Raw genomic sequence first — 15,130 nt, forward strand, 5'->3', positions numbered from 1 at the left:
GGGGTTATGACTGGTTCCGTCTGCTTCGTGACCTCCGGGTTTGACTGTGTCTTTGGTCAGCTTTCCGTGTCCGGCACTGGCTTTTCTTGTGCTCACGTCGATTGCACACTAAACAGTTGTGCTTTTTAAATGGACACAACCACACAAAATACCATTCGCCACATTGCCATCATGCTGAAGGGGACTTTGCTTCGTTCGAATTTTTCACCACGGGAGGTTGCCTCGATGTCGTATTGGCAATGTTGAAAGCAGGCTCTTTCTAACATGGCCGTGTCGTGTTTGAGATTTAAAAGGCGCTGGCACTCATGGGTAATGGACTGCAGCGTTATCTCAGGAGTTTGTTCAATCTTGTTCAGCGGTCTCGCTCTGATGTTACTGTAAAAGGTTTATTAAGCACCCAACCAAATTCATTCTCGTTTTCTTCTAATATTATGGATTTTCAATAAGAAGTTTACTGTTTTAGAGCTGACCCAAAAATTTGTAGTTAGGTAACACTTGTCAATGTAATAAAGTGAAAAGTCGCAGGTAGTCGTCGCATCTGGACGAAAGATCCGACTCGGCCCTTTTTGGCACCTGGACTTCAACGATTTATTTCAAACCAAATGTAATGCGTGACTGCTCCTATTTATATTCTGGCCACACGTCCGGGGCGTAAATGACCCTGGTTAAAACAAAGGATTACATATCTTTCAAGTCAGCTGGAAGAGCTCTCTACAAGAACAGAGCAATCATAATGCTAACTAGCCCTGTTCCAGCATAATCAAGCCACGGCTAGGAAACTGTTCTCATTGGCTTAAATCTTCAGTGGTTCAAACAATTCTGCTACAAAGATATTTAGAGGTGACCTACTGAGTGCAAAAAGTGAAGTAGGGCATGAGGTGCGCATTTTGAGCCTCAGTTTGTTAATTATGTTGTACTCAATAAGTTTTAGCTTTTCCCCAGTTAATCAATAGCAGACTTCACGTAAGCTTACAAGAATTTCCGGTGAAATGCTTCGGAGAAAAGTGAGAAATGACAGACGGTAACCGTGGTGCACCGCAGCTTGAAACGAACTGTGCAGGAAATGAATGTTAGGTCTAACGGACATTCACGAACATTCACAACGGGTAGCTATTCTGATGACAGACTGAATTTTTAAAAGAGCCATTGCGCTCAAAAACAGTACCGATTGGCTTTCAAAATAAGAGAAACATTATTATGAGAAACTTGCTCCCAACAAGGGAGAATGCAAAGTTTCCGTGCAGCATTCCTAGGGGTGTACACTACTGAAATCCTCAATCGACGACAGCTATTGCACTTCTTCAAAACGTTCGGGATCTCCACACTACCACTGTTAATCCGGTTAACCATGCGATTTTGCATGATAAAGTGCAGGCGACATGTCAAGGTCGTATCTGGTTAATTGTTTGTCACTTTAGACCAGGGCTGGGATACTGCCAGGTTACCCAAGCCTAGACAGAGGAAGTCGGGAGGCAGATGTCGGGTTCCAAACACGAAAAATTCGGACAGTAAATTTGCGCTCTTACCACTTGAACTATCTCGCCCCACATAGAACTTGCTAGTGACCCAGAAAGGTTGGTTGAAGTTGGGAATTTAGATCGTTGGTAAATTGCCATTGTCATTTATGTAAGCTGAAATTGTTTTGACACCACTTCTTGGAAGCGAAACAGTGTCCTGTGACATCCGGAATCTGGCGACCTTACTATGGTCAGACATCTCGTCGTCCGGATCTGTGGAAGTAGCCTTGCAACCGAAAAACTGTCCTAGTGGTACTGGATCTATCCTCCAGACCATACCGTCTTTTCTAATTATTTATCATCACCTTTTCCATAACTTTCATACCAAACTAAGCCGGAGAAGCTGCACCATAATAATGCTGATATTGTGGTGGACAGCAAACGCCGTCACAAAACTCACTGCAATTGCTAGATTTATTGCTTACTTGGCCTCAAAACCTTATACAGAAGTGTATTGTCTGGGTACACCAGTGCTCGCTTGATGCTAATTCTCGGTTTCTAAAAGCTATTTGCAAAAACAAATTACCGGAGTAGAGCACATGACGCGTTAGTTTTTTCTCAATCAAAACCAAGTCTTACGAACAGTTCTAAACCTATTTCTACTGAAATCATGGACCTTAGATATTCAAAACCTTTTTAACCTGAACATTCTGACTTGATTCCTCAATGTCGCTACGCTGAGCTGCCTATCTGATCCCTCCGGCAGGCTCGACACTTTCACTAACTGGGTGATGATTAAATTTCTACTAATTAACAACCAAAATTTCAAATAAAACCCCGGTCCAACCGCCGACTGGGTAACCGCTACGTAATTCAATCACTATTAAAGCCGGAGTAAGCATTTTTCTTTCGGCAGCTCATTATGGGAAGTATGATCGAATTTTCGGGCTCCTTTCCTTAAAGATGTGTAATTACTAATATGATATTTGCACTGTACCCGCATATTTTTCAATGAATTTCCAGATGGGCGCAGGGAGCTAAGGGCTTTGAGCTTGGTTTTGTGGATAATAATGTACTGTGTGTCCGAAGTGGACCAACCGTGCGTTTCCAGGACGTCGAAACAAAGAAGTCTACATTATTTCGCTTGTGTTCCAATGCACCATCGTCACTTGTGGTCCATCCATCGGAACCTTACCTTGCCGTATCCGAATTATACAAAACAAACCCGAGGGTATTCGTGTATCACTATCCAGATATGCAAGAGACCATTCTGCGGGGTAGGTTTCCGTTCATTCTCCATTTAATTTCATCTTTGCAGGAGGTGGCAAACTCGAACTCAAACAGACCGCCTTCTCACACTCTTTTTATTTGGTGACCGTTTCTGGAATACCCGATTTTTTGCTGTCTCTGTGGTACGAACTTTGCCAGCTTTGAACCAGTGTGTTTCCTCATAGGGATTTTGAACAAGGCCTTCTGTTGTGTCAAGTTCCTCTTAATGGTATCTATTTGACCACAATAAGCTTTTGTCCACTGAATTGGCGATGGATTGTGGCAACCGATGCTCGTTGTTTCTACTTTTGGCAAGTCGAGTCATGTAATCAGATCACACTTCTGCGGTGCAAGTGGGATTCCCATTTAGTTATTCTAGAAAAATTGCCTATTCCCGTAGATATATGAGACTACCCGAGCAGTCAGCACCACTGGGCGTGTATGAGGACTCAGTTCAGAAGGGAATCACTTGTCCCAGTCAAGTGCCTGACCACACTAGATTTGACCCAAATTTGCCAACAAGTGCTATCTCTGGTATGCTGTGCTCTTTACGTCATGTAACTTGTTCAGGTGTTGGTGAGGCTAAACAAATGGAATTCGAGGATTACTTGGACGATGCTGATCACGTTTTCTGTGTTTCTCAGACATGGTCTAATACGGACCTCGTTTTCATCGGATGCAAAAATGGTGAACTATTATTGGTAGGTTTATTACATCTTCACAGATTTGTTAACGGAGAATTTTTCAGGTTGACCCAAACTCAATGACTATGAAAGTACTCCTGAACCCATTGACAAACAAATCCCTCAAGAAAAGTGGCTTAAACTTTATCTTCTCTAATTAGAGCTTTTAGATCATACTGATAGCCCACCAGAAACTCGGATTATTCCCGTTACTGCTGAAGCTACTCAATCCTCTGAAGTCACAGAACATTCCGAAAACGAAATCGATTCTTTGGCGATTCCTTCTGGTGCTTTTCATTTTCTATTATATACCAAATTCGGACTGCTATGTGCCGGGCGTGACGGACTCCTGAGAATTTTGAGAGTGAATTCTAGGATGATCGAAATGCCAATACACACGAAGAGAACAGACAGTGCACCCGTCTCAAACAACTGTTCACAACTACTTCGGACAGGAATCACGTCATGTAAAATTTTGTACAAATTTCCCAATCCATTTCACGAAAACCGAGGACAATCTACACCGAGTATCACAAGATTATGTGTGTCACCATCTTTCGGACGTTTGTTACTTGGTTCTCGATCCGGACAGATAGTCCTTCTAAACATTTCCTGTGATCTGTTGGCAATTGAAGGCTCCATAAACCCTGAATGTGAGCTTCTTACAAGCAATGATTCATTCGTTGGTCTTGGGATCCTTGGACCGGAGAAGACTAAGGTGTGCGTGGTACGTACTGAGTCACATTTTCCTAATCGATATACATCGATATACCGTACCAACTTACATTGTTGAACTATTTCGAGTTAAAGTTTGCTCTTCTTCCTAATAAAGGTTTTGCTAGCTGATCTAACTGGAGGATTTTCAGGTAGATTTTGTGTCACTTATTCGTCGACCGAAATTTCGTTCCACTTTCGGATCACGTCAAGGTCAAATCAATGGAAGGTGATATCTCCGCCTACTCATGAGTAGACAAAAAATAATCGCAAAACTATCACGGGACATGTGGTCATGTAAAGCTTTAAGTGGGTCATCGATTCAAGTTAACGTCTAACACACACTAAATATCATACGACTCGTTTCATAACCAGAGTTATCTGTTCAACCAATTTAACACACAAAAATACCTCGGTCGACACCCAACAGCGATTTAGCTTGACTTACTGATTGGTTCTCCTTCCGCCTTAAATCTCGATCAACCTCAGAACCTGGTCACTTGGCCTGACGAAGCTTTTGTGTCAAAGGCGAAACGTTGCCCAGCAATAAATCTACCGATTGTCACCAAACTTTTTCGAAAAACGATTGCTAGCTACCTGTTCTTCAGTGGGAGAATCAGGGAGGTCGAAAGCTTATCCCAATATCGTCTGCCTAAGCAAGAATATATATGATTCAGTATAGTATAATTCGATCATGGTGGATGCATTCCGGTGTGTTCGGACGTAATCATTTTCGGACAGCTGGTTAGAGCTTATAAAAAAGGACAGCGAGGAATTACAATAGTACTTCTGGGAGGGACTGACTTGAAAGCATCGAGGAGCAAAAAATTTGAGTGTTGAGACGACTGGTGTGACGATGATTAGGCATGCGAGTAGCACGTGGTTTTCTCATAAATCCGCCTCCCGTCTATTGAAAAGTGAGATTTATCACGGAATTTGTTGAATTGCTTTGTAGCATTCGTTTAGATTTCAGTGATAGTCAATGAGTATCCGGGACACTTCAGGAAGACGCGTTCGAAAAGAAGACGGATATTCGGCTTTTACAAACAAGATGTACATGAGAGTTTTGCTTCCCTGCCCAATAGGCTGTAACTGTTCAGTTGGTGCTTTCCAATAAGCAACTACTCATCGAAATCCTTTCTTTCACCGGTACTGTCCTACTTCCAGAGTTTTAAAACGTTTCAGCCCCTCTGTACTTCCAGTCGTTGTGCAGCTGCTGTATGAAATTTTTCGGTGCAGAATAGTCCCTTCTTTGAAGATTGTAACCAGTAAAAGAGGCTCCGAGAAGTCAGAAGGTGATTTCCGGTTGATATAAAAGGATTACTGCGATTTTGATGTGCATCTGGATGAGGTCTTGACAGATGATCACTTCTTTCTATTTCATTGCAGGCAACTACGCAATTTTCTTAGTTGTATACTTTTTCCATCTGTACAGTCGGCCTCTTAGTTTATCTCAGGTGATCAGTTTTGTTCAGATCAGGAATGCTATCTAGTCAGATCTATAGTTTCAGCCAGCCTAATGGACAAAAGCTCGGGATCAAATGTGACTTGTGGCTGTGCCTCCCTCAACAGTGGAATATTAACATTCACCCGTGCCACTGTTTTTATATTTGAATCAGGTCCCTAGTGCCTGTGCGCTATCGACGGTGTGCTGGTTGTATAAACTAAAAAGACCTGACAAACCAGAGCTCCCGAGTTTAAAAGCGCACGCCTCATTGTAGCAACGCTCTTGAATATCTTAGTCATGCAAAGGGAATCTCTTTTCACCAACACTAGGGATACGGTCCGGTCAATGTCTCAGTGTGGCCAGGAATTCAGTTCAGAATCACCGGTCCGGTAGGTGGGGTCATGCGCGACCAACGAATATCTGCTTCTTTTCTCAGTCCAGAACGTTGTCACTTTTCCCTTTCATCCTGTGGGAGATTGTTCCGATGCTCTGTCAGGTGACTTCAAATTGTCCATAGCTTCAGGACTGAAAACTTTACAACTCTGAATTCTTTGCAAGACCGAGGAGTCCATCCACATGTTTAAACGCTTTAAATTGTTGCTGTTTGCCACGAGTAGACGGTAGTAACTGAAGAAGATAATGTAGCCGTCCACAGCCTCTATCTCGGCAAGAAGTACTTTTACTTGCCTAAGGTTATGGAGCTGGCAAAATTGCACTTTGAATAATAACCATGTCCCAATACTAATTCACGCTCCTGTAACCCTTTATGGTAATGTTTCGATCTTTTTGGCTCTTGACGGTGTGCTCACTGTCGGTTCGGTTTCGTTGCTGTCCGTAATCCAGACGGCCGCATGGTACGTTGATAGGAATTCTGCGCGTCCCACTCACCGGTCATGGAGGAATTACGCACGCATTAGGTGGCAAACGGCCGACACGTAAGCTGTCTTTCTGCTCCTGTTTCTTCTTACCAGCTCATTTTTACATCATATGTCACAGTTTTGGTGCCTGCGACTCCTCACTGTTGCACTATCCCACTTGAAGACTGTGCACCTATACAATGTGACTACAAGGAGGTGATATGGAGCCAAGTTATGCTCGTTTTCTCACAGCTATTTGAATGAAGCGGAGGCTAGCTCGTTGGAGCCATATGAAAGGCCAACGCGATCTGCAGAGCGAAGCCACATGAGACTATCTGAAAGGAAACATAAAATGGAAGAAACCGGTGTCGACGTATCATCAGATCAGAGGAACTCCGGAGAAAATCCTAGCAAATTTTATAAGGAAGGTGTTTTTATGTGAGGAAAATAAGGGTGTGTGAACGGTTAGTCGTGTATCAACTGGTCATTTCGGTTACCAGGTAAATAACTCAGTTTTTACAGAGCTTTATGTGATGCGGCAACTGGGATTGTACGCACCTGCCCTGATCACAAACAGGACAGATGTTTTCTAGAAAGAGCACACAACTCACAAGGTTGTTAGAAACTCTTCGACAGCCCACGAACGGTTGCAATCTTCTTCGGCTCGTGTAGGCACAGTCCTCGGGTTTCCTTGAAACTTATGTTGCGGTTAAACCCAAATTGAACAGATCTGTGAGATGCATTCATACACAAACCAATTCGCTGACACGCTGTTAAACAAAATGAATGAGAGATTTTGTTTTGAAGTCGTTCTATCTCAGAACAGGTCGCTTCTACTTTGCTGCTTTCTCTAAAGTGGCGGTGTGAACCACAAGCATGAAAACGGTCCTTTTAGAGAGTAAAAAAATTCTGTGTTTATTTGGTCCGCACGCTAGGAGGTGCAAATACCGTCCTTCATTACTGTTGGTTCTATACAATTATTACATCTAGTATTATCTCAAAGAGTACATATTCCCGGAAACCCTGTTCTCCAAACCTCTTAAATCATTCGTCTTACGCAATTGTAATTTAGGGACACTTTCCCAACATCAACGGTACTTATTTTTTGCTGCTATTTCAGCGCTCAAACTTGCGAGATGTCCTTTTCAATACACTTTTCTGACTGCTGACGACTACCTCATTGCTTTCAACTCTCTTTTTTTATATTTAGACTGCAAGGCGCAGTGGAGTGATTAACACATGGGACTGCGAATCGGGAAGATTATTGGGTTCTCTGGCTGTTGGAGAGCAGGTTGGTCTTTTGATGCAATGTATATTCCCAGTTTGATCGGATTAAAGTGAGCACTCTTCGCGTCATGGTCCATCTGAGGGTTCAAGCATCTAATCGAAGAATAGTTCAGTGATGGAATGAGCGTGAATTCTTGAATGAAATTCCTTTAGATCTTTAATGTAGTTTTGTGTTTCTCCAAGTTACAAAACTTGTACTCAACTGCCTAAGCCCTGTGTACATAGTGTATCTTTGGTAAGATAGTGAGAACACGTTCTAGGTTAATACGAAAATAGCTTGCAAAAAAATTGCTTGCGAAATACACTCATTTTCACTTGGTTTTGGCTGAAGACTCATAACTCTCACCTAAACCATCCACATCTTGATCGTTGCGAGTGAGCATGTGCATACGAGTGAGAAAGTACACTAAACACGAGTTACTGTCATTCATCTGCTGTGCGTACTCTTCATCATAAAAGAATTCAGAATTTTACTCGTACGACCAAAAGTTGATCCACCTTGTTACGAGCAATCGACAAGTCCAGAATAGGCATTTTAGGACGGAAAGTGAGTCGCTTCGATCAAATGTTATTGCTAAAAATATTGGTGGCATATTGCCTGAGTGATGACTGAGGGTTCGTAGAAACCGGTACCAGTCCCCGAAAGGCTCTGACTCTTGAGCTAAATACATCTTCATCAAATGACTGAAATTTTGATCAGTTCAGTGAAGAATTCTTACTTGGTTTCAGGACAGGTGCCATCTCCATAAGACTATTGTCGAAACCTGACGACTCCCCCCGAAAAATGGTGGGTGTCGGGGTTGAATGTTTATGAGACGGTTGTGCAGGAGGCGGTCTTCCTGATACCTTTGCACTTCAAGTTTACAGTGGGCCTCCCATCAGCTGCAGATTTCCCTTTGTCATCTCAGTGTAAAACGCCTGTTGAGTCGAAAGCATACAAATCTGAATATAATCTTCCATCTCCAATGTGGGTTTTAGGATATTCCAAGCGAGAGATTAAGTAACATGAATAAAAGAGTTAGGTAAATTTGTTTCCATTTAGTCTCTTTTCAAGAGAATCCGGTAGTTATAAAAAGCCAACTTTGTACCGATACTTTCAACGGTACATACCAAGATAGCAGTGAACTAGTATGGGTCCGGATGAGAGTATGTACGATATTCAAGCTCACATCAAAGAATGGGACCGACACACAGACCTTATGCAGACCATATGAGACTTAAAAACATCGTAAACGATAAATTCAGCTGGGTTCCATGTGAGTTTCACAAAATGGTATGCAAATAAATGTAGTTCGCTAATTTCGTTCAATTTGGGTTCAACTAGAACATAAGGTTGACGGAAGCTCGGGGACTGCGCGTACCTGATGAGCTTTTTTGAAGGGAGAAGCCGATCGTGGTCTGTCGAAGTTTTCAGCAACCTTATGAGTAAGGTGTTGTGTCTATGAAGCAATTAATCTTTCACTGAATGAGTTTATTCATGTCAATGTTTTGTTTCAATTTTTAGTGTTTCAGTGTGACCGTTTCCTCAGTCATTCCTGTTGCGGCCGTCGGGACGCGGTCTGGTGTTCTGTTGATGCTCGACTGTTCGGAACCTACCACACTTCGGGTGGTCGAGAGTATCAAACTCTTTCACAATCCACTAAGTCACCTGGAGTGAGTGGTTTGCTGGATCACAAATGAGTTATCATTCTTGCAGCCAAATAAGCAGAATGCATTGTTTTCATCTGCTGATCGCTTACACTAAGATGCCCTCCACAGTGACCTAAATTTGAATATGTTGACTTTGGCTCATAAGTCTGTGTTTTCAGGGTGTAAACTGAGTAGTAGACGGGAAGGGCAGTTGATCCGAACCTATGAGAGAACTGAACATGATTTTCGTTGGCAAATCTTTAATTTTCAACAAACTTCAACAGAATAATCAAACTTTTCATACAAGATACTCAGGTGCATAGCCTAAATGTCGTTAAATGTAAGGTATATTACCGACAGGCGGAGGATGTAAACCAATATCTCTCATTGATAACCGTCAATTTTCACGGTTTAGGGGTAGGAAACAGAGTCGTTCGTTTTTAAAAACTATTTTGAAGTTTATTGGTGAACTTTTGGCAGCACGTCCGTGCCAGCAGGCGTGGTGTATATATGTGTGCCTCTGGGAGACTTGTTAGCTACAAAACATGTTGGAATCTGCACTTCACCTCCACGAGGCCACAGGCTAACATTAATGATAAGTGGTTCCCCAGCAGTCTGGCTCATATTCTGCAAACGAACCATTTTCATAAAATGCAAATGCGCAATGAAAATTTCCTCCTGGCTTTGACATCAGTATCGCAAATGTTTGTCAATGCTCCATTAACCTTACAAGCTACACCTTCATCTCTGGCGTGCTTCCATTAATAAGGGTCGTGTTCGGTTTGGTCGCCATAAGTTTTCCAAACCCATCATAACCTAAACCAACGATCCAGCTTGATAAACTGGGTAGGAAGGAACTAACTCAACGTTCTACACATATGTGCACTTGCGTCATCGCGTATTCACTGAAGGAGATTGAGTTAAAACAAAACCAAGGAATGGAAGTTGTTTTAATGAACTGACAATGTTGTGGAAGTTAATAGAATCTAGAACTCTGTGTTCAAAATTGGCCTGATTCCTAAACATCCTCAACTTAGTTTGGATGTGATATACTACTTTTCCTTCCCCTATAATTCCCTTCCTTCACTTCGCTTTTTAAGTTTTATACGTGCGTGTTTAATCGAGCACGCGATTTCCGTCTAGCTTCATATTAACTTGTTGATAATAGCCAAGACGAAGAATCATGAGAAACAAGCCTCCTCTGTTACCTTCTTTCTCATCACCACATCCAATGGTATCTTTAGTGGTATCCTCAGCTTCTACGGTGAAGAACCCGGGGAGCTTTTCACAGGTTACTTGTAAATGGCATGTGTATCTCACAGATTTCAATCGATGGCTGGTCAGAACGACTTCCACTAGGAAAACACAAGCAGCCAATCCTCTCTCAAGCTTGTGTCCCAAGTAAAGGTACCTTCAAAAGAAGGCTTGATCTCTTTAGAAAACGTTTTTCATGAAAAAACAGTTAGGCTTTAAAAGTGTTATCTGGAATGCCAAATAATTGCCGTTCCATCTATCCATTAGGCGGACATTTTGTTTTTTTCTGAATGTTCTTACTTCCACTTCTTTCCACAGGTTTGACGCCAGGGGTGATCTCCTCATTGCTGCAGCGGATGATGAATACAGTGTTGTACTCGCTGGACGACCCAAAAATAAGTTTGAGCCTCTTGGATTTGTGCGTAAGTTTATGAAGAATACTGGGTCCAACTTGCATTCTTTTTGTGCTTGAAATCAGTAGAAGACAAACAAATCGCCCGTATGGATTACCTGAACCATAGATTGTTCCGTCTTCGGCAATATCAGTAGAACAAAAGTACTGACAATTCGCTTTCCGAAAATATCCGATGCAAACAGTCAAGGCAGTTTTGTAGTTTGTTCTGTATATGGCTTTAAACCAAGTTGAGCTCATGCGGGAAAGGTGGCCACATGCTTTTCATTACCAAACGGTTGACTTGGCTGTGTGACAGACCTCTAATGGAATCAGTGACGACCAAGCTTTAGATATTAAGTGAAGGCCTAATGAGTAACCTTAGGAAGATCACAAAATTACTGTCTTCGTTAATAAGTAGAATATACGAACAAAGCTGACACACTTATATGAAGAAATGGAACAACGTCTTACATATGTATACTGATAACCCGGAAACAAATTGGCTTAAGTAGCACCATAATTGGAACACAGTACTTCATCTGATATCCTAGGAATGACGATTCCTAGGGAAAACAATTTGTATGGTGAAATACCACACCAGTACTTCAGACTTCACAAGATACTGACCATCATCAACATCTGCTAGTATGTGTTTGGTGGAGGGATTGGATCTCTCAAGAAGCAGCAAAAGACTGAACAAATTGGTACCAACGACGTCAAGTAGACCGTCCTGATTTGGGATAGGAAAGGACCCTAGTTAGTTAGCCCTCACCTTAGCTATCTCCATGTTTTAATATCCATACGTTTTGTTACTGCAGACTCCTTACTAGGGCATGGTTTTCTCATGGCTGAATGGCAGATAAGCACTAGATTTTGGTGTTAGTGTTGTCCTGCTGCCTATAGGAATGATGGTGATAAGTCTTTGAAGTGCTGGTAATCATTGTTTCCGACCTTCCATTTCTACCGGCGATAAAATAATGTAATCAGGTGTCGATTCTGGTCATTCTCAGTGTCCTACGTGTCCACCAAGTTAGCACATTGGAAGTAAATAGGCTTGCGGAATTTTGTATTCTGTACCTTTTGTGCGTCCCTGCATGTCCAGTTCAATTATAGTGTTCCTGGTTAAAAAGACAAGTCAAGTCTGTTTTCTCCGGTAGCAAATATCATAGTTTTATCCACTGTTCAGTTGATCAGTGGACGGCTTATATTTGCAGCTGGCGGATTTACCAAAGACCGTTTGAATCCTGTTGTGTCCACAAACAAGCACAAGCCTCACATTCTTTATTGGCTTTCATATGCGCATCTCAGTGGTGGGGCTGTTCTCAAACTCAAACATGAAAAGTTGTGCACCGCATAAGCCATAATAAGTTGTCGTCAAACACAATACATTACTTATAAGGTTTCTGAAAACTCTTCGGCACCCAACGACCTTTTTCGTTATACTCAGGGTTCATCAAGTGGGTGCGGTACCCGAGGTTCCACAAAGTGGGTGCGGTGCTCGAGGTTCCATCAACGTAAATTCTTTTCAGACATGTTGGGCATTAGGCTGCCTTTGTACAGCATATATAGTTGAAGAATATCGTAAACGAGAGATTCATTTGGGTTTCCCGTAAACACCAACGTAATTGTCAATTGAATGTTGCCAAACTTCGACAGGTAATTGCATTATGCAGAACGACAGAGCTCACGTCTTCATTCTCGGTCCGTGGATGTTGATGCGGACGGAGAAACTGATCAGCTTATGATATAGAAATAAAACTTTATCTATTCTCGAAGGGAAAAATGTTGCATTGTTTTCGAGAAATGCAAACATTTGCAAATCAATTTGGTTTTCACGGGAGACTCAATTGAATCTCCCGTTTATGATGTCCTCCAACTGAATGCGCTGCACACAGGCCGCCTCATGATTCAGTTGGCACGATATTCGAGATACCACAGTATACTTTCATAAAGGGAACTACTCTCAAGGTTGCTGAAAACTCTTCGACAGCCGACGACCGGTTTCGCCCTTCTTGGGGCTCATCAGGTAGGCGTAGTCCCCGAGTTTCCGTCAACCATATGATCTACTTGAACCCATATTGGACTGTTTTCGAGAAATACACTCATTTGCAAATCAGTTTGGTTTTCACGGGAGACTCAATTGAATCTCTCGTTTATGATGTCCTCCAACTGATGGGCGAAACCGGTCATGGGCTGTCGAAGAGTTTTGAGCAACCTTGTGAGTAGTTTCCTTTATGAGCCAGTCGGTGATCCGGAGGTGATGAATTCCGAGAACACTACTTGATGTGCACGGAAGGCCTTAAGTCCATTGGCAAGATACGTGCTCTGTATTTTTAGAACCAAAGATCACATTTTGTGGTCAGATGGTGTTTATCGGAAAGTTACGAAGGTCACATCTGTATTATCGGAGAAAAGTTTAGGGATAAAATAGTGGTCCCTATGGGCAGGGGGCTTTATTTCAATGGCCTATTGGGGTGAATATGTTTTAGACACTGATATTCTGGATCGCTAACTGTAAAATTAAATCTGGCAACGGAACATAAATCAAAATAAGGATAGCTTGAAAGTGGCTGCTGACTGTTCTTCATAGGTGCCAATGATCAAATGAACCCTTGGAGCCGACTCATTCTCTCCCAAAAGGAAAAAGCTACTAATTAAATTAAGATGATATACAGTTGTTGTATTTATCTGAGTTGAAACCAGTAGAAATACTTTGATGTTCATTTAAGGATCAGTGTTTCGAACTAGGTATTCAACCCTCTGTTTTCCTGAAAACGTCTCCAGTGGATATAGTAAACTTTCCCTCCTCATCTCTACCTCAGATCCTTCACCGGCTTTGAAAATGTACTCATCACAATTGCTGATGTTTCTAGCTAGATATATGATTTCAGTCATTCATGATAGGTTGCAAGACTGCTGCTTCGATCACTTCACACTCTCAGAACGCATAGTTCACGGAACGTTATTGGCGTGTGGGGCCCAGGTTCAGGGTCACTGTTCTGAGTATCGGCGGCGAAAACAATCAGAGTTCACTCGTGACGACGGGAGGCTGCTCCAATGGATACAAAACACAAAAAATCCATCTGGAGATGAAGATTTTTGGTGTGTTTTGCCGGAGTGCGATATGCACCCAGCAAAAATTCATTTGGAAAGTCAATGACTATTCAGTTTAACTCTGTCTACGGTCTAACAAATCATGATGCTCCAACATCTCCTAATTTTAATGCAAAGGAAACATCCATATGGATTTGAAATCAAATAAGACTTTATTTTCTGTCACCCTAGCAATCACTGGGAAAGTCAACGATCTGACAATAATGCGGCATGGTCCCAAAAAAATTTTCGTGTTGGTGACAATGGGGCTGAGCACGTCTTCAGCTGCCACAGAGCTTTATTTCTACGAGCTTACACTGGCTATGTTATTCAGTGAGTCATTCTTAGTTTCATTTTACGGGAAACTTATGAATAGTTTTCCTACCAGTTTTATATTTTCAGAATATTTCGGTTGCAATTAGTTCCATCGTCGTCAGCTTGACTTTATTTTGAACGACTGATTCCATCCCCTCTTAAATATATCCTCCTTACTTTTGCCCACCGCCCCTGGGAAATCATCCGGTGGTTATCTAAAGTACACATGGCTATGAGAACAGCAAACAACACTTATCATGTCTGAGTCTCATAGTTTATGAGACGTTACAGTGATTCTCTTCTGCAGTGCAATCCTCCGGAAGGAGGATGTCCGTCGGCTTGGCAGTTCTTATTGGGGCATCACTTTAGAGAAAATAGTTTTGTCTTGTGTCAAGGAACAACTTGTAGTCATGGTCTTTTCATGGTTTGTACTGGCTTGGGTGCCTTTGGATGTGCGTACACCTCGAAGCAATTGGGACAGGCTAGTAACAGGTCCATTCCCCGTTCACTCTCTAAGTAGCAGCTTACTAACAGCTTTGAAAAATCGTTGTAGTTATGCGGCACTAAATGATGGGCATCGAAACAGATACTGCTGTGTTGAAGAGATATGATCATCAAAACGTCATCCCTCCCAGTTGGTTTGGTAGCTAGGTTTTGGAAGGAACTTGAGGTAATGACATGGGCTTAACACAGCATCAGTATGTGGCCTCAATAATTCATCATCATCATCA

At 42.1% G+C, this 15,130-nt stretch overlaps 2 protein-coding genes across 2 annotated transcripts in view; one reads left to right on the plus strand and one right to left on the minus strand.

The window, feature by feature from the left end:
- The window catches only part of T265_12647 (hypothetical protein), a gene marked incomplete at both ends in the record, with an annotated part of 53,833 nt that overhangs the window by 6,909 nt on the left and 31,794 nt on the right, over window positions 1-15,130 (plus strand). The window contains 10 exons of the mRNA XM_009164729.1: window positions 2,481-2,734; window positions 2,776-2,869; window positions 2,912-3,079; window positions 3,127-3,427; window positions 3,475-3,541; window positions 3,580-4,127; window positions 7,638-7,718; window positions 9,219-9,367; window positions 10,916-11,019; window positions 14,277-14,417. Coding sequence (XP_009162993.1) covers window positions 2,481-2,734; window positions 2,776-2,869; window positions 2,912-3,079; window positions 3,127-3,427; window positions 3,475-3,541; window positions 3,580-4,127; window positions 7,638-7,718; window positions 9,219-9,367; window positions 10,916-11,019; window positions 14,277-14,417 — 1,907 coding nt within the window. The remainder of the gene's footprint in view (window positions 1-2,480; window positions 2,735-2,775; window positions 2,870-2,911; window positions 3,080-3,126; window positions 3,428-3,474; window positions 3,542-3,579; window positions 4,128-7,637; window positions 7,719-9,218; window positions 9,368-10,915; window positions 11,020-14,276; window positions 14,418-15,130) is intronic.
- T265_00823 (hypothetical protein) overlaps window positions 6,700-15,130 on the minus strand; it is a gene marked incomplete at both ends in the record, with an annotated part of 51,354 nt that continues 42,923 nt past the window's right edge. The window contains one exon of the mRNA XM_009164695.1: window positions 6,700-6,762. Within this exon, the coding sequence (XP_009162959.1) occupies window positions 6,700-6,762 (63 nt within the window). The remainder of the gene's footprint in view (window positions 6,763-15,130) is intronic.

This window comes from Opisthorchis viverrini, assembly GCF_000715545.1.
Source record: "Opisthorchis viverrini unplaced genomic scaffold opera_v5_8, whole genome shotgun sequence".
NCBI classification, from domain to species: domain Eukaryota; kingdom Metazoa; phylum Platyhelminthes; class Trematoda; order Opisthorchiida; family Opisthorchiidae; genus Opisthorchis; species Opisthorchis viverrini.